The 14,518-nt window shown below is 46.3% G+C and overlaps 1 protein-coding gene across 1 annotated transcript; it reads left to right on the forward strand.

Moving 5' to 3' along the window:
- Positions 1–762: 762 nt before the first annotated feature.
- LOC124658872 (putative transcription factor bHLH041) lies at positions 763–3,525 on the forward strand. The gene is made up of 7 exons (XM_047196870.1): positions 763–887; positions 966–1,067; positions 1,140–1,245; positions 1,358–1,372; positions 1,458–2,210; positions 2,312–2,686; positions 3,424–3,525. Exons 1-7 carry the CDS (start codon positions 763–765, stop codon positions 3,523–3,525), a joined length of 1,578 nt encoding a protein of 525 aa, XP_047052826.1.
- The last annotated feature ends 10,993 nt before the right edge of the window (positions 3,526–14,518 follow it).

Raw genomic sequence — 14,518 nt, forward strand, 5'->3', positions numbered from 1 at the left:
TACAAATTTCGTATGAATTTGGGTTTTTAAATTTCAAAATCTATAGGGCTGGCGTATGGGGGCGCCGGTGTGGGAGCAGCATCCCCAAATAGAGGATGTTGTGCCGGCGACTATTTAGAGGCTGCCGGTGGAGATACTTCATGTAAAAACTTCTCAACACTGTGTTGCAGAACGCTAGCATTAAGCAGCGTTTTTTTTCTCCTTTTATGTTAGTGCTAAGCACATGCCTAACACACAAGATGCTTTTCAGGTTCTGGCTTATTTCCAAAAGGTAATGAAATTCGATCTCACAATGGGTCGCTTGAAAAAGAAAGTGCAGAAACCCTAATTAAGTAGCAAGTTGAAGATAATGCAAGGAATGACAATCGTTCGCCCGATCCTACGTCCCTGCTCAAAGACATCCCTCGATCACTCCAGATAGATCTTGAAATCTACTGTAGTTTACATCCGACATTTTCCCGGACCCTAAGCTAGCCCGTAAGCCGTGCAACCAATCAATCTTTAGAACAAATCCCCGTACATGCCTCTGAAGTTTCAACAGCTCAGCGTCGTCTTTTGTACTTTTCAAACAGTCTCTCTCACTAAATCCCAGTATCATCGACTCGATTTTGTCCTCACCGCAGTCATACATATTCATGGTACATATACACGTACGTGCATACGCGCGAGAACCAGCAAGAAGAGACACAGTTTAACGGTCATGGACGCGGCAGCCGACCTTGGAGCCCTCCTAAGATGATGAAGGGACGGGGTGGTTATTCTATGGACACTATATTCTCGCTGGCGGCGGTGCCCCGTGCGCACGTCCTGGAGCGCGCGGCGGCGCGCGTCCCCGGCTGCCTCTACCTCTGCCTATGGGCGCCGGTGACCGCCCAGCCCTCATCCAGGTTCGCACGTCCTTCCCTGTCGCGCTTGTTTCGGTTTCCGTTCGCTCTTACCGAGCAGCGCATTGTCTCCACCGGCAGCCATTTGTTCTGCTTGGACGCGTGGATCGGCGGCGGCGGCGGTGATCGCGCACGGGCGACGTTCGAGGCATACCGCGGAGCGCTCTGCGCCGTCGTAAGCGGGTAGGCAATGTGATTTCAGCTCAATCCTCAGCTTCTTCTAGCTCGATTCTGACGCTGTGGTCGAGATTGCAGATGTGTGCCCGGGTGGGCGTACAAGGAGGGCCGCGCGTACGTCGAGCTGCCGGAGCCGGCCCTGACGGCGTCGGCGTCGCTGCAGGTGCAGCAGCAATTCTACCATGTCAGTGACAAAAGAACTTCTCTTTATTTTTCAAACGTTTGACTCGCTACATGTTTGAAGGTTGAAGCCATTCCTGAAGTTTGCACACATTGGTCTCTTTTTCTCCCTGCAGGAAGCCGGCACGAAGGTAAGTACGTGCGTTTTTCTTGAACAGGCCACCTAACTGCTTTGTGATGCATTGCGTCGAATGAGCGAGCTGACCGTCGTGGCAGATGGCGGTGTTCATGGGATGCGAGAGCGGGGAGATCGAGGTCGGGCTGTCGACTACATCGGTGCCAGCGGGCACAATGGCGGACCACGTGCAGCAGGCGCTCCTGGAGGAGATCCTCGAGCTGCCGCCGGCACGTCCCTCGTCCTCGTCCTCCTCCATGCCGTCACTCTCGATCGGGAGCCCGGAGTACTCCTCTCTAATCCGCTCAATGGCGACATCGGTCGCTGCAGCGGGCGAGCCGTCGGCCCAGTCACTGATGCTAGCGTCTCCGCTGCCCGGCTTGCTCGCGCCAGTCTACGACCGGCACGGGTTCCCGACCGCAGAACCATACGACGCCGCCGCAATGGCGGAGGCAATGCTCGCGCTCATCTCCTCCTCCGACGCGTCTACCACCTCCACGCCTCCGCCACCTCCGAGCTACTCCACGCCCTCGTGGCTGGCGCGCCACCGCTCGTCGCCGCGGCGGACGACGGCGTTCAAGGCGTACAGCGCGGCGAGAGCACCGAGGGCGCGGCCGCGGCCAGGCGCGCCCGGGCAGAGGATGATCAAGACGTGCGTCTCACTCCTCGCGAGCGTGCACATGGCAATGCGCAGCCGGGAGCTCGGCGTGGCGACCCACGAGGACGGCAGAGCGCAGCCACCGCCGGCATCCGCCAGCAGCCAGCTGCACCACATGATCTCGGAGCGGCGCCGGCGCGAGCGGCTCAACGACAGCTTCCAGAGCCTCAGGGCGCTGCTCCCTCCCGGGTGCAAGGTACGTCGATGAATCAAAATCAACCATCACGCATCGACCATCCCCCCGTTGCAAAGATTTCATTCAACATTTCAAAGTTATGATCGTCGTGCGTTCTGTAGAAAGACAAGGCCAACGTTCTCGCCAGCACGACGGAGTACATGGCCAAGCTGATATCCCAGGTGACCCAGCTCCAAGAGCAGAACCGGCAGCTCGAAGCGCAGCTTGGCCTGAACCCAGCCGTGATCGACGACGGCTCCTCGGAGAAAATAGAGGTGGAGGTGACCACCGGTGCATCGACGTCGACATCGTCGGCGTCCAATCAGCCCCGAGAGGTGAGCGTGCGGGTGACAGTGCGGGCGGAGTGCGACATTTCAGAGGTGCTGATCTCGCTGCTCGCCCGGCTCAAGGAGACAGGGAGTTTCGCCGTTGTCTCGGTGGACGCCAGACAACAGAGCGGTGCGCTTGCACGGGCCAGCCTCACATTGCGAGTCATGGTAAGAGCTCGACCTAATACTGATACACTATGTTGCCAATGTACGCATGCCTACAATAGTGCGGTCAGAGTAATGTTTAATGTGTGATAGGCTAGCTTCCATGCATTCCACCGTCAAACTTAAGAGGAACCAGACGGGAAAGTTGGTGTGCTTGACCTGGGTTAGACCATTCTTGCCGAATCTCTGAAATGTATTCGGTCCTTCAGAAAAAGGACTAAGCCAAGATCTGCAGAGAATCTAGCGAGCCACTTATTTCTCAGATCAAAACTGCAGGTCAATTGGTTTTCATTTGAAAATTAGGCATAGGTCAAATTGGTATTATGTTGTTTGAATTGGTTTCTGAAGACATGAGTACTCAATTGACTAATTAAGCCCTGATATATAGTTGAATACTTGAATTACTACACACACGTTCCAAGCTTAAAAACTGACCAAGACAACCAATAAAGCCATGATTGCGTTGTCAGCTTGGGAACACTTTCGCACCTAGTATTACCTCGTTAACTGTCCTATCATTCCAGTAATATACTACAGCACTCTTTGACAGGTCACGTACACTTTCAACCATCCCTAATTTCTTGATGTTCTTTTCCACACTGTCAACGACAAGTACAGTGTTGGAGCAAAAGTTCCAACGACCTGGCATGCATGGCTGGAATTGGAAAGCACCCCGGTCAAAGTACTTGCACATGAAGCTTAACTAACGTGTTTGCGTACCGTTCAAATGCTTGCTGCAGGAGGCTGGCTACGTGGTGGACGAGACATGGCTGAAGGAAGCTCTCACGAAGGTGGTCGAGGACGCCACAACGGCGACGGCGGCGGCGCCAGGGTCGCCGTAGGCTGGGCTCCATGCAGGTCGAGGAACTACAGCTTTTAAGTAGCATATCAGTTGGCGAGAAGGAGGCAGGAAGGGGACTGTGTTTTTCTTTCTCTAGTCTATTGTGTATCACGACTGAAGAGATGTCTTCTCGTTAGAAGTGTAGCCTAGTCTTCTCGATGGTAGTTTACCTGCTTGTCTACGTAGGGCCTTTGTTGCAATTTTGACATCAAATGAATCTCTTCTGCCTAGGAATAGTCATTGAGAAATTTCTTTGGGCACCAAATGCACGCACTGGCCGATGAAGCTCAGTTCAGAACCAGGCTGTACCCGTTCTTGCGGAAGCCCCGCGCGAAGAGGTCGCGCGTCCGCGACCGAAGCCCGTGCCCCGCCGGCATCTTCCCCTGCCTTCTTCTCTTCCTGCGGCTGTGCTGGTGCTGGCGGCGGCGGGAGTGTGTGCGGCGCTAGGGTTACGGAGGAAGGAGGTGCCGTCTATTTATAAATGGGGCTCGGGCCGTGGAGACGGGTGTGATTTTGGGCTAGGGTTTTGTGTTTCTTCGTTGGGCCTAAATGGGCTAGCACGAGGATTAATTGCTGAACCTTGGGTTGGGTTGTAAGCCCACGACTTGACTTGGTTTATTTGTTTGGCAAGCCTACTTGATATGAAAAAGGCTTACGATCGGGTAGAGTGAACTTATTTGGAGGCTATCATGAAGAAGCTAGGCGTCTCTCCAAGATTTGTGGATACGGTAATGAGATGTGTCAGCTCAGTCACTTTCTCAGTTCTTTTGAATGGTGGGAGGACAGAAGAGTTTCGCCCAAGCCGAGGAATTCGACAGGGAGACCCCATATCTCCGTATATGTTCCGTTTGGCAGCGGAAGGCCTTTCATGCTTACTCAAACATGCGATGAGTATTGGTTCTTTGGGAGGAATTCAAGTGGCCCAAACGACTCCAAAGATCAATCATTTGCTTTTCGCTGATGATTGCTTGCTATTTTGTAAAGCTACGACTCAGGAGGCGGCAAGTCTGAAGATTGTTGTGCAAAAATATTGCAGTGCTTCTGGTCAGAGAATAAATAATGCTAAATCTTCCATTTATTTTGGCAAGAAAGTTTCAGCGGCGATCAAATTGGAAATGATGCATACCTTAGATGTTCAACAGGAAACTTTGAATGAGAAGTATCTAGGATTCCCATCTATGTAGGGAGATCAAAGAATGGAGCCTTTTCTTACCTGCGGGACAGAGTTTGGAAGCGACTTCAGGGGTGGATGGAGAAACTTCTCTCGGGAGGGGGGAAGGAAATTTTGATAAAATCGGTTATTCAAGCAATACCAACTTATTCCATGGCCTTGTTTAAGCTTCCACGTGGACTCTCTCAGCATATCACATCTTTGATCAGAATTTGGTGGTTTTTGGTGGGGCAGTAGAAAGGGAGAGAGGAAGACTGCTTGGGTTTCGTGCGAATCAATGGCTATGCCCAAATATAAAGGGGGTATGGGGTTCAGGGATATTGAAATATTTAACCTTGCCTTACTAGCAAGACAAGTATGGAGAATCCTGGTTGACCCTAACTCCCTTAGTGCACGTATTCTGAAAGCTGTTTATTTCTCCTCATCAAATATTTTGAAAGCTCCACTGGGAGCTCCCCATCACAGATATGGAGGTCTCTGTGTGAAGACCGGGAAATGCTTCATCTAGGGCTGATTCGAAGGATAGGAGATGGTAGAACTACCATGATTTGGGAGGAGAATTGGTTACCTCGTGAATTTGGAATGGGGCCGTTATGTGCTACTAAGCCGAATCCACCACTGAGAGTTTCAGAGCTCATTTGTTCGGTTACACGCACATGGAAAACTGAGGTTCTGAATAATTTTTTTCTTCCTATGGACGTTGAGATCATCCAGCTGATTCCGATCAGCCAGACTAATCAACCTGATTTCTGGGCATGGCAGTATGACAAAATGGGGATTTTCTCTGTTCGGTCGGCGTATAAGATGATGGAAGAAGCAAAGAGGAGAAGGGTCGATTGGCTGGAAGGCAGAGAGGCCTCGTCTAATGTCGAAGGGGAGGATGCGAGCTGGAAGAAGCTTTGGAAACTAAAGGTTCCCTCAAAACTGCGCATTTTTGCCTGGAGGTTAGCAAGGTCGTCTCCCCCTACGGGTGAAGAAAGGAAGCGCCGCCATATGTCAACGACAGCGTCTTGTCCCATATGCAACGCTGCATGCGATAGTTGGCGTCATTCCCTCCTTGAGTGCAATATGGCACGCTCGGTGTGGTCTCTGTGGGATGAGGAGGATGTGGAACCACTGATGGTCGATGAAGCAATGGATCTGAAGATGTGACTCATGTCGCTATCTAATACTCTGCCGCAGAGGAAGTTTGTACAAGTCCTAGTGACATTATGGGCCATATGGTGGGCAAGGAGGAAGGCGATTCATGAGGAAGAATTCCAGAGTCCTTTATCCACGTTTTTGTTCATTCAGAAATACATCAGTGAGATTGAGTGAGAGAAGAAAGAACCTGCCAAACCAGGAGCGAGCAGATGCTAAGTGGCTGCCACCTGATGTAGGTTTCTGCAAGATCAACGTGGATGGTGCCGTAGCAAAGTCCTGCTTTAGAGGGGCTGCTGGTGCAGTTTGTCGCGACGAGCGTGGGAGGTTCTTGGGAGCATCGGTGGTTGTCTATGCAGGTGTGATTGATCCCACCATGCTGGAGGCGTACACTTGCAAGGAGGCCCTGGAGCTCGCGGAGGACCTGAGTCAACACAAGTTGATGATAACATCTGATTGTCTGAATGTCATCAATGACATTAGAGCTAAGTCTTACAAAGGCTACTACTGCATGATTCTGCGAGACATAGAGCAGCATCGAGTATCGTTTCAAGCGACCAAATATGGTCACGAACAGAGGGAAGCAAATGGGGAAGCTCACAGGCTAGGATGGCTACCACTTTAGAGGTTGGACGCCATGTTTGGCTTTTGGATCCACCGGATCATCTTTGTATACCCATAAACATTGTGTAATAAAGCTTCTCTTGTTCCTCAAAAAAAAGCCTACTTATTAGCACCCCACACCGTTCTGCTAAAAAAAATCTAAAAGCTTAAAAACGCAGCTGCGCTAGATCGCTGTCGTGAGCGAACACCTACTATGGAAAGGAAAAGGCTAATGATCAGGTCCGGGACGGCAACGCTCGCATCGTCCGCCTCCACTGAATGACGTGTGTCCCTACGGGCCCACCCACGTGTGTTGTATCTCGGTGTTTCTTTCCTCCTCCTTCATTTTTATCCACAACCGCACGCCATTCCAACATGTCTCCGCGATAGCTAACTAGTGCGCTACGCCCCCGAGCCCAAGCTCATCACCTTCCGCCACGCCTCCATAAGCCCTCCCTCTCCCGCATCCTCCTCCCCCATCCTGCCGCGAGCGCACCATAGCTCTACCATCGAGCTCCCACCTTCTCTTACAGCGGTGCGGATGACGCCTACAGGGGCAGCGAGTTTGAGGCCGCCAAGGATGTCGAAGGAGTTGGGCCACTACCGAGGTGGTTGCTCGGAAATGACCACCATGAGGGGCTTAGGGTTGACGGAAGGCGACGATGGAGATTCCGAGAGCGAGAGAAGGCACGAGGTACCCAAGTTTACGTTCTCGCGGTGGAGGATCGTGCTTGTGACGGTAAAGCACACGTCCGTTGGGAACCCCAAGAGGAGGGTATGATGCGTACAGCAGCAAGTTTTCCCTCAGTAAGAAACCAAGGTTATCGAACCAGTAGGAGATGAAGGCCACGTGAAGGTTGTTGGTGGAGGAGTGTAGTGCGGCGCAATACTAGGGATTCCGGCGCCAATGTGAAACCTGCACAACACAATCAAAATACTTTGCCCCAACTTAACAGTGAGGTTGTCAATCTCACCGGCTTGCTGTAAACAAAGGATTAAACGTATGGTGTGGAGAATGATGTTTGTTTGCAAAGAACAACAGAGAACAGAAATTCACATGTTCAGAGAGGACACAATCATTCTTAACACTTCTGGACATTACCCAAAGCTACTGAAAGTTAATGGAATAAAGAAATCCACTCAACACAGTAAAAGAGGCAATGCGAAATAAAAGGCAGAATCTGTCAAAACAGAACAGTCCGTAAAGACGAATTTTTTCGGGGCACTTAACAGGCTCAGATGAAAAAGCTCAAATTGAATGAAAGTTGCGTACATATCTGAGGATCACGCATGAATTTTTTCAGCATTTTACGAGTTTCCTACAGAGAGATCTACTCAAATTCGTGACAGGTAGAAATCTGTTTCTGCGCAGGAATCCAAATCTAGTATCAACTTTACTATCAAAGACTTTACTTGGCACAACAACATGATAAGGAGAGGTTGCTACAGTAGTAACAACTTCCAAGACACAACCAAACAGTAGCAAAATAAAAAAAACAACATGGGTTATCTCCCAAGAAGTGCTTTTCTTTAACGCCTTTCAGCTAGGCGCAGAAAGTGCAAATCAAGTAACATCAAGAGAAGAAGCATCAACATCATAATTTGTTATAATAATAGAATCAAAAGGCAACTTCATTCTCTTTCTAGGGAAGTGTTCCATACCTTTCTTGAGAGGGAATTGATACTTAATATTTTCTTCCTTCATATCAATAATAGCACCAACAGTTCGAAGAAAGGGTCTTCCCAAAATAATAGGGCAAGATGCATTGCATTCAATATCCAAGACAACAAAATCCACGGGGACAAGGTTATTGTTAACCGTAATGTGAACATTATCAATCCTCCCTAAAGGTTTCTTTATAGAATTATCAGCAAGATTAACATCCAAATAACAATTTTTCAATGGTGGCAAGTCAAGCATATCATAGAGTTTCTTAGGCATAACAGAAATACTTGCACCAAGATCACATAAAGCATTACAATCAAAATCATTGACTTTCATCTTAATGATGGGCTCCCAACCATCTTCCAACTTCCTAGGAATAGAAGTTTCAAGTTTTAATTTCTCTTCTCTAGCTTTAATGATAGCATTTGTAATATGTTTTGTAAAGGCTAAATTTATAGCACTAGCATTAGGACTTCTAGCAAGTTTTTGTAAGAACTTAATAACTTCAGAGATATGACAACTATCAAAATCTAAACCGTTATGATCTACAGCATTCTGAAAAATTTCAGCACTTTTATCACAAACAGTTTCAGCAGTTTCAGGCAATTTTGCATGCTTTGCACTAGGAGTAGAAACATTGCCAACACCAATTATTTTATCATTGATAGTAGGAGGTTTAGCAACATGTGAAGCATTAACATTACTAGTGGTGGTAATAGTCCAAACTTTAGCTACATTACTCTCTTTAGCAAGTTTTTCTTTTTCTTCTCTTTCCCACCTAGCATGCAATTCAGCCATCAATCTAATATTGTCATTAATTCGAACTTGTATGGCGTTTGCTGTAGCAAATGACTTAATATCTTTATCTTCATTAGGCATAACTTTCAATTTCAAAAGATCAACATCAGCAGCAAGACTATCAACCTTAGAAGCAAGAACATCAATTTTACCAAGCTTTTCTTCAACAGATTTGTTAAAAGCAGTTTGTGTACTAATAAATTCTTTAAGCATGACTTCAAGACCAGAGGGTGTACTCCTACTATTGTTGTAAGAATTACCATAAGAATTACCATAACCATTACCATTATTAGAAGTATATGGCCTATAGTTGTTACCAAAATTATTACTATAAGCATTGTTGTTGAAATTATTACTTTTAATGAAGTTCACATCAACATGCTCTTCTTGAGCAACCAATGAAGCTAAAAGAACATTATTAGGATCAACATTAGATCTACCATTAACAAGCATAGACATAATAACATCAATCTTATCACTCAAAGAAGAGGTTTCTTCAACAGAATTTACCTTCTTACCTTGCAGAGTCCTTTCGGTGTGCAATTCAGAGTAATTGATCATCATATCATCAAGAAGTTTTGTTGCAGCACCCAAAGTGATGGACATAAAAGTACATCCAGCAGCTGAATCCAATAGGTTCCTCGAAGAAAAATTTAATCCTGCATAGAAGGTTTGGATGATCATCCAAGTAGTTAGTCCATGGGTAGGGCAATTCTTTACCAAAGATTTCATTCTTTCCCATGCTTGGGCAACATGTTCATTATCCAATTGCTTAAAATTCATAATGCTACTTCTCAAAGATATAATTTTAGCAGGAGGATAATATCTACCAATGAAAGCATCTTTACATTTAGTCCATGAATCAATACTATTCTTAGGCAAAGATAGCAACCAATCTTTAGCTCTTCCTCTTAAGGAGAAAGGAAACAATTTCAGTTTTATAATATCCCCATCTACATCCTTATACTTTTGCATTTCACAAAGTTCAACAAAATTATTAAGATGGGCACCAGCATCATCAGAACTAACACCACAAAATTGCTCTCTCATAACAAGATTTAGTAAAGCAGGTTTAATTTCATAAAATTCTGATGTAGTAGCAGGTGGAGCAATAGGAGTGCATATAAAATCATTATTATTGGTGCTAGTGAAATCACACAACTTAGTGTTCTCAGGAGTATTCATTTTAACAGTAATAAAAATAAGTAAAGCAAACCAAATTAAGTAAAGTAAAACAAGTAACTATTTTTTTGTATTTTTGATATAAAGAAAGCAAACAAGACAAAAAATAAAATAAAGTAAAGCAAGACAATAAACAAAGTAAAGAGATTAGATGTGAGAGACTCCCCTTGCAGCGTGTCTTGATCTCCCCGGCAATGGCGCCAGAAAAAGAGCTGCTTGTGACGGTAAAGCCCACGTCGGTTGGGAACCCCAAGAGGAAGGTATGATGCGTACAACAGCAAGTTTTCCCTCAGTAAGAAACCAAGGTTATCGAACCAGTAGGAGATGAAGGCCACGTGAAGGTTGTTGGTGGAGGAGTGTAGTGCGGCGCAACACTAGGGATTCAGGCGCCAACGTGGAACCTGCACAACAGAATCAAAATACTTTGCCCCAACTTAACAGTGAGGTTGTCAATCTCACCGGCTTGCTGTAAACAAAGGATTAAACTTATGGTGTGGAGAATGATGTTTGTTTGCAAAGAAAAACAGAGAACATAGATTGCAGTAGATTGTATTTCAGATGTAAAAGAATGGACCGGAGTCCACAGTTCACTAGTGGTGTCTCTCCAATAAGATAAATAGCATGTTGGGTGAATAAATTACAGTTGGGCAATTGACAAATATAGATGCACATACATATATCATGATGACTACTATGAGATTTACTTAGGGCATTACGACAAAGAACATAGACCGCTATCCAGCATGCATCTATGCCTAAAAAGTCCACCTTCGGGTTAGAATCCGCACCCTTCCAGTATTAAGTTGCAAACAACAGACAATTGCATTAAGTATTGTGCATAATGTAATCAACACAAATATCCTTAGACAAAGCATCAATGTTTTATCCCTAGTGGCAACAGCACATCCACAACCTTAGAACTTTATGTCACTGTCCCAGATTCAATGGAGGCATGAACCCACTATCGAGCATAAATACTCCCTCTTGGAGTTACAAGTATCAACTTGGCCAGAACCTCTACTAGCAGCGGAGAGCATGCAAGATCATAAACAACACATATATGATAGATCAGTAATCAACTTGACATAGTATTCAATATTCATCGGATCCCAACAAACACAACATGTAGCATTACAAATAGACGATCTTGATCATGATAGGCAGCTCACAAGATCTAAACATGATAGCACAAGAGGAGAAGACAACCATCTAGCTACTGCTATGGACCCATAGTCCAAGGATGAACTACTCACGCATCAATCCGGAGGCGGGCATTGTGATGTAGAGCCCTCCGGTGATGATTCCCCTCTCCGGCAGGGTGCCGCAGGCGATCTCCTGAATCCCCCGAGATGGGATTGGCGGCGGCGGCGTCTCTGGAACTTTTCTCGTATCGTGGCTCTCGGTGATAGGGTTTTCGCGACGGAGAGATTATATCGGCGAAGGGGCAGAGTCGGGAGGCGCCGAGGGGCCCACCCCATAGGGCGGCGCGCCCAGGGGTGGGGCCGCGCCCCCCTAGGGTGTGGCCGCCTCGTCGCCCCTCTTCGTCTCCTCTTCGGACTTCTGGAAGGCTCCGTGCAAAATAATACCGTGGGCTTTTGTTTCGTCCAATTCCGAGAATATTTCGTGTGTAGGATTTCTGAAACCAAAAACAGCAGAAAACAGGAACTGGCGCTTGATGTCTACGCACGCTTCTATTCCTGTAGACAGTGTTGGGCCTCCAAGAGCAGAGGTTTGTAGAACAGCAGCAAGTTTCCCTTAAGTGAATCACCCAAGGTTTATCGAACTCAGGGAGGAAGAGGTCAGAGATATCCCTCTTAAGCAACCCTGGAATTACGATACAAGAAGTCTCTTGTGTCCCCAACACACCTAATACACTTGTCGGATGTATAGGTGCACTAGTTCGGCGAAGAGATAGTGAAATACAAGTAATATGGATGAATATGAGTGGTAATAGCAATCTGAAATAAAGATGGCAGCAAGCAAACATGTAACAGAACTTGTTGGAAACGGTGTTTCAATGCTTAGAAACAAGGCCTAGGGATCATACTTTCACTAGTGGACACTCTCAACAACGATCACATAAATAAATAAATTCTCTTCTCTTATGCTACTTTTAAAGACTCTATTGTTGGATAACAAACACCATTCATTGTGTAGGGCTACGAGAGCACCCTCAAGCCGGAGTAAACAAGCTCCACAATGTCATAAAGGAATCACACAAGATGCAAACACTGTCACTTTCACACCATAAAGAGTAATTCCGGAGTTCATATAAAGTAACTCTAGAGTGCATAGTAATAGTTAACTCCACAATCTACAAGAGATCACGATCATAACCTACGCCAAGTACTACATGATGCACACACTGTCCACATTACATCATGAAGGAGGAATAGACTACTTTAATAACATCACTAGAGTAGCACATAGATTAATAGTGATACAAAGCTCATGATCACATAAAGATCACATGGGAGAGAGAGATGAACCACATAGCTACCGGTACAGCCCTTAGCCTCGAGGGAGAACTACTCCCTCCTCATCATAGGAGACAGCAGCAGCGATAAAGATGGCGGTGATGTCGATGGAGATGCCTTCCGGGGGCACTTCCCCGTCCCGGCGGTGTGCCGGAACAGAGACTTCTGTCCCCCGAATCTTGGCTTCGCGATGGCGGCAGCTGCGCAACTTTTCTCGTCCCGTGGCTTAATCCTTTAGGGTTTTCGCGACGGAGTCCTTAAGTAGGCAGAAGGGCAGCCTCGGAGGGGCCCTGGTGGGGCCACACAATAGGGGGGTGCGCCCCACCCCTTGGCCGCGCCGCCCTGGCGTGTGGCCCCCCTGGCTCCCCTCTGGTCTCTCTCCGGTGTTCTGGAAGCTTCGTGGAAAAATAAGGTTCTGGGCGTTGATTTTGTCCGATTCCGAGAATATTTCCTTTGTAGGATTTCTGAAACCAAAAACAGCAGAAAACAACAACTGGCCCTTCGGCATCTCGTCAATAGGTTAGTTCCGGAAAACGCATCAAAACGATATAAAGTGTGAACAAAACATGTAGGTATTGTCATAAAACTAGCATGGAACATAAGAAATTATAGATACGTTTGAGACGTATCAGCGCTTCGGTATCTTGTTAATAGGTTAGTGCCGGAAAATGCATCAAAATGATGTAAAGTGTATATAAAACATGTGAGTATTATCATATAACTAGCATGAAACATAAGAAATTATAGATACGTTTGAGACGTATCAGATCGCTACGTCATGCTAGCAATCCAGTATATGAATATATGGGTACAGGGTGCCGCCGTAGGTGAAGGTGTTGTATCTAGTCTAGTTCTAATCCACGGGTTGCGATGTCTAGGAGTATCGCGTGTATGATCTTACATATTGTGTTGTTTGAATATCTAATCTAAGGGGTGCCCCTGTCTGGCTTTATATATGCAACCAGGTTAGGGTTTACAAAAGTTCTAGTAGAATAGGTAATGGCGTCCTCTTTCTTGTAGTCCAAGTTGATACTACGTGTGGGTATATCTTGTCGAGTCCTTGCGCTAGTCCACCTCCATAATCTGCATTGAGTATAGCAATGTCAGGTACCCGAAGGGTAATTCCCACAACAGTAGCCCCCGAGTGTCTGGTCGAAATGAAGCTTCGGGCAAGGACTAAAGTCGTCATCATCTGAATGTCTTGATCATCCGAAGAATGTTGGATCTTGCGCGAAGTTATTTTGTATCGGGTGCCGCGCAGCGCTCCCGATGGGAGTAGCCCCCGAGTCTATGGACGGGTGCTTGCAGCCGCGTGTAGACTCGAGTTGTACTACTCGAAGAGCTTGATGTTGATGTTGGTGTTTTTTGAATCCTTTTCATCATTCGATACTTTTAAATCTATCGGTTCTTCAAAAATATGCAGGCTCAATAGAAGCTGAAAAACTGACGAACCAAGTATCAGAATAATGATCTGTTTTCATCGTTAGAGTCATCGTGACGAGATCTTCAAAACTAGATATCATACGAATATGTTTCGTCGATTTTTTCAGAGATGCAACTTTCGTATGGGAAAAGCAATTTTATTATTGAGACAAGCAACTTTAGCATTGAGGAAAGAAACTTTGTTTTGTGGTAGTTGTTTTTCACCGTCCTCTGCTTTGACATAGTTGAGACAAGCAACTTTATTGTCGACAGAGCAATATAGTCCGACTGAGCAAGTCCTACGTCCGATAGAGCAATAGTTAATGCGAATTTGTCTACCTCTCCAGCAAAATAGTCTACCATTATGGTGATTGGTGAAGTTGCTTAGAGTTGAATTCAATTTGTCTCGTGATGTTGAGAAGTTTCCTATCATTGCAGGGAACTTGGATACCATTGCAGCGAAGTCTCCTACTGCTGCAATGAAGTTGCATGATGTTTCCATGGAGTTGCATTTTTTTTGTGAAATTGATTATAG

This window comes from Lolium rigidum, chromosome 1 (assembly GCF_022539505.1).
Source record: "Lolium rigidum isolate FL_2022 chromosome 1, APGP_CSIRO_Lrig_0.1, whole genome shotgun sequence".
NCBI lineage: Eukaryota > Viridiplantae > Streptophyta > Magnoliopsida > Poales > Poaceae > Lolium > Lolium rigidum.

Coding starts and splice junctions, on each gene's coding strand:
- LOC124658872 (XM_047196870.1), top strand. CDS start 763: ATGGACACTATATTCTCGCTGGCGGCGGTGCCCCGTGCGCACGTCCTG. Junction 1,068..1,139: donor CTCTGCGCCGTCGTAAGCGG/GTAGGCAATGTG, acceptor TCGAGATTGCAG/ATGTGTGCCCGGGTGGGCGT. Junction 2,211..2,311: donor TGCTCCCTCCCGGGTGCAAG/GTACGTCGATGA, acceptor TGCGTTCTGTAG/AAAGACAAGGCCAACGTTCT.